Source organism: Psammomys obesus, unplaced genomic scaffold (genome assembly GCF_907164565.1).
Source record: "Psammomys obesus unplaced genomic scaffold, mPsaObe1.curated_primary_1811, whole genome shotgun sequence".
NCBI lineage: Eukaryota > Metazoa > Chordata > Mammalia > Rodentia > Muridae > Psammomys > Psammomys obesus.
The window spans coordinates 10,151,794-10,162,129 of record NW_026596051.1 but is presented as its reverse complement, the minus strand read 5'-3'; the positions used below and the strand labels follow the sequence as shown (position 1 = coordinate 10,162,129).

The window sequence follows — 10,336 nt, the reverse complement described above, 5'->3', positions numbered from 1 at the left end:
ACATACTAGAATTGTATAGAATTTTATAGGATAAATTTTATCCTCATCTCTTTAATGAAAGATGTTAATAATGGTAATTTAAATGCTCACATATGCAAACCCCACTCCAGTAAGCAAAGCACCTTTCCTCTGACTACAGACATATATCCATTCTCTTGTCTTTAATAATTTGTTTTTATTTCCTGGCATGTATGGAACATTTTTATTGAAAGCTGAATATATTACTTAGCATTTTGTAGACATTCTAAATGGAATATCTTTATTCCACAGAAAATAAAGAAAATTAAAGTTGAAGACCTTTTTCTCTTGATAGTCATATTAAATATAACCAGATTATCTCAATTAAATTAAAGCCAATCAATGTTCCATGTGTAATCTTAACGTACAGCCTTTCTGAAGTCGTGGGTAATAGCTTTCCCCACTCTTTGACAAGTTCTGAATTGACATTTTTACCTTTCAAGACTTAACAAACTTGGAAGTGTTTACTTATCTTTAGAATCTCCTAGAAACCAGCTGAAGCTTGAAGTCATAGAATCTTTTTTTTAAAGTATTAAATATTCTTTATTTGATATCTTACGCAAACTCAGTGTCTTTCCGTGGTAAAAGGGCAGCATCCTTGACATAGGGAATTCTAAATAGAACAGCATCATCAAGAAAGACAGTTGCTTACTGACGTTTAGCTACTGCCTGGAACAGACCAGTGAGCACAAATTGCGACACAGGGGAGTCTTCTTGTTTCTGAGACAATGATAGAGTTTTCCCAGTGTTTAAACACATTCATATGCCCATTTATATACATCTAAGTACAAAAACATTTAATAGGTTTGAGGTGACACCCCATCTTTGTGGAAAGTAGAACATTACAACTTAAGTCGAATCTTATCTTGAGAAAGGAAGAGCAGTGATAGTCTATTTGCAACTGGATTGTTATTTTGAAAAAGGTCATATCCGTTTTACTACAAGTCAGTTTTACTTAAATCGGGACTGTCCAACAAAAATATTGTTAGCCATTCATGATCTGAATTTTGATGTACGAATTAAATTATGGTACAATTAAAAGCCATGAGACATTTGTTTTGTAATAAATAAGGCAGTGGAATTACTCATTGGTAGCCTTTTTAAGATAAGCTACTAGGTCTGCCCTTTCTCCCTTCTTCTTAATTCCAGCGAAGATCATTTTTGTTCCAGGGATGTACTTTTTGGGATTCTCCAAATATTCCATCAGGGTATCCTCTCCCCAGGCGATACCTTTGTTCTTGTTGGCATCTGTGTAGGAGAATCCAGCGGCCTGACCTGTCTTCTGCCCAAAAAGAACATGGAGATTGGGTCCAGTCTTATGCTTGCCTCCCTTTTCCACAGTGTGGCACTGGGCACACTTCTGAACAAAAATCTTCTTGCCTTTCTCAACATCATCGATTTTCTAATTCGCTCTGGGCTGGTCGACACCAGAAATGTTATGTCCCAAAGACCGATGTCCCGTTCTCTAGCCAAAGTCATAGATTCTTATCCCTCTGACATAGAGTTTGGGAATTGGTGTAGAGACGAAGGGAACATAAAATGGTTGCCTGCCTTCTGTTCAAATTTTTGAATCACAAGCATTTAAGTATTGGTATCTTTTGTGTCTTTCAATCACACTGTAAATGTCTTCAGCCCAATGAAACTACCACAAGCCATGGCCTACTGTTATGTGTTCAGCTTCTGCCCTGGCTTGAAAGTGTACAAAGGCCCTGGGAAAAGGATAGAGGTTGGGAGAACACTTCTCCATTGCTATTCCTTTTCTCAGGTACTTTGGGCCTTTTATTTAAGTCTTTCTTAGTCTCTTCTGATGCTTTTAAACAATAATCTGTGAAATTGTATTGGCTTTCTTGTTACTCTAAGTTCACCAAGATCAGTGGGAAAATTCATCAAGTAACATGTGCTCTGTTACTGTTGGTAGTAGAATTCTGAAGTTGGGTTTGAGGCATTGAACAACTCATTGCTCTTCATACTTAGCTGATTTGAATCCCATTAAAATGTGCAAGGACTTAATACTTTCTAGTCTCAGAGTCAAGGACTTAGCTGAACTTCTAATACTACATTAAAATGCTTTCTTTAGCAGCTTCCACGTGCTATGACTACAGCACAGAAGCAGTTGAGAACAGAAACAAGTTCTTGGAACATTGAAATGTTTAAATTCCATTCTAGAAATTTGTTCTTTATATGAGAGCAATTCTATATCTTAGGACTAGTTTTATTGACATTATCTGAAGGACATATTGTTGTTGTTTTTTTTTTTTTACCCCTCTCTTAACAACCCTCTATAAATGACTTACTGCTCTCTATCCTTGTCTAGAGATGGTATAAGCCAGAGGCTGTAAGATAAGTCATGCAAGACCACACAGGAAATGAGTGATGGAGCCAGTGAAAACAGGCAGGCCATAGCTTTCATTATAAAAATATAAATCTAATTTATTATTATTATATTAATGCTTGATGGTCCTTGCAGATCACCATCAACTAAACTTAAACCATCCACTGTTCCACTACAAGGTTCTAATCAATCAGAAACAAGGAAGATACTTTCAATGGAAGTCGGATACTTCAAAGTATGCCAGAAAGATTTGGTAATATTCAGGCTCTTTTCCTACCCACTGTGACAGAACCTGGAGAAGGTGTGAGCTCTCAGAGACACCTTCCTCAGAAGAGTGTTGCCTTTGTTCTCCTTTGGGATAGGCCTGGGGCTGTCTACTCAGGTGGATCTGAAGCTCTAAAGACCAGAAACTTTCACTTTAAGACAAATAAAATGTCAACTGTTCTTAACAGAGCATTCCAGAGGTTTAGAGCTCACCTGCCAGAAGCTGAGCCAGAATCAAGTCTTTTTGTGGAAATTGCTAATGTTTTACCTGTGCCTATTTTCTGAAACTGTGCATGAGTTAGTCTATTTCTATTTTTTTGTGTATGTGCTATCCTTCTCTCCTTTAGAGTAACAGGCTGCTGAGGACCGTGTTATTATGTATATATCAACACAGGTATAAGGAATTGTGAAAATAATAAAATTTATTGTTCTGTGCTTTCACATAGGAGGAAAGACAATAGAGTAAGAGGAATAAATATTTACAGACGATCTATACTAAGTAGAAAACTGAGTAGTATCTATGATAATAATGTTTGAAATAGAGAATTCAAAGAACTGAATTCTGAATATGAAGATGCATGTTTTTGATGATGGGGACAATTGTAGTTCAAACAATTAGATACTAATTTTAGTTATATAATATCAGAGAAGATGAACAAAAACCATGAAACTAAGAAGCACAAATGATGATATAAAGTTTGTAGATGGTTGAAGGCTTTAGAGTTCTTACAAGTTCATAAGACAGCTGGCCATGGTGATGCACACCTGGGACTCAAGAGATAGAGAACAGACAATCAACGATGGCTGTCTAGAAAGTGTGAGGCTACCTTAAAATATTTTTTTGTTTTGTTTTTTAAGGTTGTGAGATAGTATCATGGTAAAAAGAAAATATGTCAAACAATTTTGTTTCTCCAGGATAGATCTTACTGGTCAGTGATTTCTCTTTTTCCCCTGGAAAAAGACTGTTTTTAATATATTTTGCAAATAACAGTTACAAATTGATTGATCAGCAAACCACACTAACATAAAAATACCGAAGAAACCATTTTAGTAAGGCTTTAGAGTTTCCCGGATTGATAGTCAATAGTGCCTTATTATTGATGTATCTAGATGATAGGCAGATGATAGGTAGAGAGATAGCTAGGTAGATGATAAGTAGGTAGATAGAGAGGTACATAAATATATACATAAATACAAATGATAGATTTGATAGAGAGATAGGGAGATGATAAACAGATACACATGAGAAATGATTTATTAGGGGCAAATGACTGTGGATTTGAAGGCTGAGAAGTCTCACCAAGGGAAATTTGTAAGCTAAAGGCCCTTGGTGTGAGGAGTGTGGAATGACTCACATTTGGAAGCATCAGACCCAGAGATCTGACATTGTAGTTCTTATCAGAAGCTTGAAGGCCTGAGCTTTCATTTAACCTGGAGTTCAGAAGCCAGGTACCCAGGTGGAATAGTGGACAAAGGCATTCTCTGTTCAAAAGGTTTCTGCTGCTTTGTCAGTATTATGGTTTTCAGTGAGTCAGACAATCTGGCTGAGGGTGGATCTTCCTTAGTTCACTGTTTGAAATGACAGTCTCTCCAGAAACACATTACAGATATGCCCAGAAATAATGTTTTACCAGTTACCTGGTAACCATCAATCAAAATGTAGATACCTAAAAGCAGCAACTACGAGGAGTAATCCCTGCAATGATTGTTTGCTTAATTAAAACTGTTACACTGGCGGGCCTGTGAGAGATGGCTCAGTGGGGAAGGGTGCTTGCTCCCTGCAAAGCCTGATGAACTGAGTTTGAGCCTGAGGGTTCACATGGTGGGTGGGGAGAACTGATTGCCACAAGTTGCTCTCTTATCTCAATACACATACTACAGCACATGTGGATGCACACATTCACACAGACACACAGACACACAGACACACAGAGACACATACACATGAGCATGCACACGCTCTGAAGAAGATAATTTAAAAAAGATTATACTGCGTGGAGCCACACAGAGTGGCATCCATCTGCAAGCATAGCAGAGTGTTGTAAATCATTTCAGGGGTTGGCTGTCTCCCATGGGTTGAGTCTCAGGTTGGGCCAGTCACTGGTTGGACATTCCCTCAATCTCTGCTTTATTTTTGTCCCTGCCCATATTGTAGGCAGGGTATATTTTGGATAAATGGAAACAGATGCAGAGACCCAAACCAAACATTGGGTGGAATGCAGGCAGTCTTGTGGAAGAGTGGGAGAAGGATAGAAGAACTCTAAGGAGACAGGAGCCCCATGAGAAGACCAACAGAGCCAACTAACCAGGGCCTAGGGGAGTGTTGGAGACTGAAGCACCAACCAAGGACTATGCATGAACTGGACCTAGGCCTCCTACACTGATGTAGCCAATGGGCAGCTTGATACTCATATGAGTCTCCTAGTAAGGGGATTGAGGACTGACTCTGACATTAACTCTGTTGCCTGCTTTTTGATCACTTTTCCCTAGCAGGGATGCCTTGCCAGACCACAGGGGAGGAGAACTCATTCAGTCATGACTTGATATGCTGTGGTTGAAGGGATCCTCTCTGAGGAGCAGAGAGGTAGGTGTAAAGAAAACAGGGAGAGAGGATGGGACTGGGAGAAGAAAAAGGGGGGCTAAGACTGGGATGTAAAATGAATAAATAAAAATTAAAATTAAAAAAAATATACTGGAAGTTAAAATAGAAACTAATACAAGTTTTTATATAGCTGATCAACACATATTAGTGTTAGGTTATAGAGACTGGACTCTGGTATATGCTTTCATATCCAGGAAGTAAAATTTAATTAGAAAACACATCAGACACATCTTGAAATTGAAAACAGAAACAAATGAACCTATTTATTAACATAAATGAAAACAAAATAATTATTTTAATTATAGAATAAAATTTTAGGATAAACAAAAATTTAGAATAATTTTAGAATAAAGTCAAGTATACCAGTCTGTCTATATACCCTTTAAATTACTGCAAAGAACTTCATAGTTCACTCAGTTTATAATTACCAGAAATTTTGACACTGTGATTTAAAAACATATGAAAAAGGTAAGTTTATTGTTATTTTAAGAATTATTTATTATTATTTTGAGAATAATCCTTAGGCAATAAATATAGAAGGGGGCTACAACTATAAATATTACCATTGTCCAAAACTCATGAAACTCCATTAAGAGAAAAATTACTCAAAGGTCACTGAATTATTAAGGCTGATATTGAAGAGATTTTTCACAATGCAAAAAGAAAGCCTCACAAAATTTGAATATCTAAATGAAATGGACAATTTTCTTGATAGATTTCACCTACAAAAGTTAAATCAAGATTATGTAAACGATTAAAAATTGCGAGCTAAAAGACTGTCCAAATAATATGGTCATGCAGTGGAGGATGTGTACCCTTGCAAAGACTGTAGTGCCATGTCTTAGTGACCTACATCTCCTTGGATGACACGGGAAGATAGGGCAGCTGCACTGACAATGGTCCTACTCCCAATGTGCTGATCAAATCTCATAAAATCTTTAGACTTCAACTCCACTCCTCTTCCCCGGTGGTCTGGCGAGTAGTTTCTGGTGAGTAGTTTCTGGTGAGTAAAGTAGTCTCTCTGCCCAGACTGTATGATGGAAACACCTAACAGCACTGCACTGACGACAACTCTTCCTTCCAAATACTCTGTAAAACTGAGAAATAGGAATATGACTATTAGAAAATCTTTTTTCAATTAGCTACAATTACATAGATTTCATAAAAGTGACAGTGCAGTTCCAAAGACACCCAGATGGACAGCAGCTATCAAATCTGTACTTAAAATAATTTTCAAAATCATTATATGAAAACATCAGCTTTAAGTAATGAATGACTAAAGACTTTTGTTCTCCCAAATTATCAATTTCTTTTCCCACAATGCTTATTACTAGACAATGTTGTCATTCTTTTTTAAGTTTGTGCCTAGTGACCTTTACATGCTTCTACCTATGAAAACAGGTTTCAAAGTCAATATTGTATCCCTCAGAGGATTGCAGAGATTGGTGTCAGAATCCATCCTTTGGATCCTTGTCTCCCTTTGGATGCCAGCACCTAGACCCTCCTGATTCACACTTTGTCAAAGACCCTTTCCACTTTCATCTCTGGCCCCTAATGGACCAGCTGCTTTAGGTACTTCGTGCAAGTGCATTCTTGCCCAAGACACTGGTAAGCAAGTGCATTCTTGCCCAAGACACTGGTAAGCTACGTTGGCTCTGCCTTAGAACTCTGGCTCTGTTTGGCACCCACCTTCCACCTCTGGACCCACATTCATGTGATGGTTGGAGCCACAGATCCAGACTTGTAAGAGGCCCACAGGACAGCAAATAGACAGGACTGGTAATGAAACGTTCCAGAACTTATAGTTAAAATACTAAAACTACAAACTAAAAAGGGAAGGGGAAAATACTTTTTAAAAAATATATTGAAAGTTGCAATAAGAAAAGCTATATCATATATAAATGTAGGCCCATCAGGATAAAAGCTGATTATTTGATGGTAAATTTCAAGGGTAGAAAAGCCTGAAAAAAAAGTATTCCAATTTCTGAAAGATCAAAATTGTCAAACCAGATGGCAACACTCAGAAAAAAATATTAAAATGTAAGAAGAGATAAAATCTTCAGAAAAAATAAATATAAGATAAAAAATGGAATAAAAGCCAGCTCTAAAGATGGTACTGGAGGGAATACTTTGGACTGAAGAGAAAGGTCATCACACTCAAAGGGGATCCGTGGGAGACAAATACCAGGACACTTAATCAAAAGAGTCCCAAGAAAAGAGCAAATGATCAACTAAATAATGGGAATTACTACATATGTTCCTATAAGAAATCTGAATATTAATGAATTCAACTCCAAAATGAAATTTTATTGAGTAGCCAATTGGACATCTTTCTGATACCCCAATAAATACACATTAACATGAAATTTTGAAATCAACTCAGGTTAAAAGGATGGGAAAAGATATTCTTAAGCAAGTAGAATTATGAAACAGGGAGACATAGATTTTCTGGCATCTCAAATGTACAATTCAAGTTAAAAGTCTTCAGAAGAAATAAAAAAGTCTCATCATACAGGGACAATTCAGAAGAAGAATATTACAATTCAAAACATTAGAAACAGACTAAAAAAGAGTGTTGAAAGGTAAGAAAGTAAAAGGTCAAGTTAGTTAAAAAGGCAGGCTACCAGAATAACATTTGACTACTCTACAGAAATCTTTAAATCCAGAAGGGGCTAAAAGGATATATTTCAAGTCTGAAAAACCACAATTGTCCACCCAAACTATTATACCTCTTAAGAATATTAAAATTGAAGTATAAATAAAAACATTCCATGATAAAGACAGACATGTATAACCATTAATCTAACTCTATAGAAGATACTGGAAAGAATACTTCAACTGGAAAAGAAATATAAACATACTTATGAGATAAAAGGGAAGAAATCAACAATGACAGGACAAGTAACCATAGAAACATCTACAAAAGAGGCTCAGGGAACATTGCTGAAAAGGGGGGCACAAAGATTATAAGACCCAGAGGATCACGGTGTTTGATTTCAGATTGTATCTCCTAGGAATATCAGAAAGCTATACCCTAAATTCTGACAAACGTGACTCCAAAACGTAAGTTGAACAAGAACATCAACAAGTAATATGCCAAAGTGCATGGAAAGTCCAAAGTCCAGGAAGCTTAAATGCTACACCAATATCTGTAGCCAGCTAAGGAATGCTAAAAGTAGGAGAAAGTCTTCCTCCAGAAAGAGCATACTACCTGGTTATGCAATACCAAATTCTCAACCCTGAAACCAATTGCAAGTAACTTTATATAGACTTAGTAGATTTTGAATTTATAACATATGTATATATATGTATACATACACATATATGGATGAAATACCAATTAATGAAAAAAGAGGCCATGAATGTGAGAAAGAGAAAGATGTGTAAATGGGAGTGTTTGGGACAGAAAAGGGGCAGGAAAAATAATGTAATTATAATCTCAAAAAGAAAAGGAATAAAAGGTCTAAAAACACAAAAACAAACACAATGATAGGAATCAAAACACATCTTTCAATAATAACTGTTAATATTAATGGATTCAATTCTCCAGTAAAAAGACATAGACTAGCAGAATGAACTGGAAATTACTGCCTCCAAGAAACATACTTCACTACCAATGATAGACATCACCAGACAGTAAAATGACACAAAAGATATTCTAAGCAAATAGAACTAAGAGTAAAGCAGGCATAGCTATTCTAATAGCTAACAAAATATATTTCAAACCAAAACTAATAAAAAGAGATAAGGAAGACCATGTGATACTTATTAAAGGAAGTTTACAAAGAGAATATTACAATTATAAATATATCCAGCATACACAGGCATATTCGGATTCATAAAATGTCGAGGGTCATGCAGGAGGAACAGCAAAACAGCTTTAGAACTCATAAAATGTGGCCCCCCTATCAGCCTAACAGCGACATATGTGCCTTTGGGTGGTACACCCCTGAAGACTATGTGTCCTGAGGACTTCATGCTCTTATGGAGCGTAGCTCTGCTCTTACAGAGCGTAGCTCTGCTTGTTATTCTTGCAGCCTTTATAATCTTCCTAATAATATATGAGTTGTGTGAGTACTGTAAGGGGGCTTCCTTACAGTACTGCCTCACTGGGCAGTATCACTGGCACTCACAATAACCATGCCTTATTTCTTTCAGGCATTGCTGCTAGAGCAGATTAATGACCCAGCCACCTCCCTTGAGAAGAACCTATAGATGCAGATTGCTAGAAATGACTACTGCTCTTAGAATTTGGAAAAATAGATGGTTTTGCAAGGTTTGGTAAAGATGTTCTTCCTAGTGATTCTGATGTAAAAAATCTTAGGGAACAATTTGAAGTTAAGAAGAGTACATTTTTTATTTTTATTTATTTTATTTTTATTTTTGGCTTTTACAGACAGGGTTTCACTGTGTAATCTTGGCTGTCCTGGAACTCATGCTGTATACTAGGCTGGCCTTGAATTCAGAGATCCACATGCCTCCCGAATGCTGGGATTAAAGGCATGTGCCACCAACGCTTGATAAAAACTATACTCTTAATAGTTGAGCTAGGGACTTTTTGAGGTTGGAGAGCAAGAACAATATCCCAGAATAGAACTGGCTGATGTGACTCTTTCAAGCTCGGCTGGTGACTGAAACAATGATTAATTTTTCTTATGTTCACTTTTTCCCTCAGCTTCCTGGTACAATTTAATAAAAATTATTAATGGGCAGATGCAAATCTTAAAGATTTAAAGTACAAATGGCTGTTTGTTTTTATATAAAAGTTTATATTTGTGATTCTTTTAAGATTTTTAAAAGATTACTTTTAAGATAATTAATTCTTTCTTTGTTTTTTTTCAGTTTATTTAATTTGTAAAAAAAGGGTGCCCCTCTTTCTCAACTCCTCCCAGTTTCCCACCTTCCCCCAGAAAATGGGAGGCCCCTCTCTCCATATCAACACTCCCCAGCACAACATCAAGTCACATCAGGACTGAGCATATCTTCATCTCCTGAGGCTAAGCAAAGTAGCCCTCTGAGGAGGAAGCAATTCAAAAGCAGGCAATAGAGTCCATGTTAGAAACAGCACTCCACCACACACACACACACACACACACACACACACACACACACACACACAC

The 10,336-nt window shown here is 36.8% G+C and overlaps 1 protein-coding gene across 1 annotated transcript in view; it reads right to left on the bottom strand.

The window, feature by feature from the left end:
- Positions 1-998: 998 nt before the first annotated feature.
- Positions 999-10,336, bottom strand: part of LOC129688960 (cytochrome c-like) — a 20,767-nt gene continuing 11,429 nt past the window's right edge. Inside the window, exons 2-3 of the mRNA XM_055624038.1 lie at positions 6,070-6,313; positions 999-1,420 (exon numbers count right to left, since the gene is read on the bottom strand). Of these exons, the coding sequence (XP_055480013.1) occupies positions 1,100-1,420; positions 6,070-6,313 (565 nt within the window). The 3' untranslated portion in view covers positions 999-1,099. The remainder of the gene's footprint in view (positions 1,421-6,069; positions 6,314-10,336) is intronic.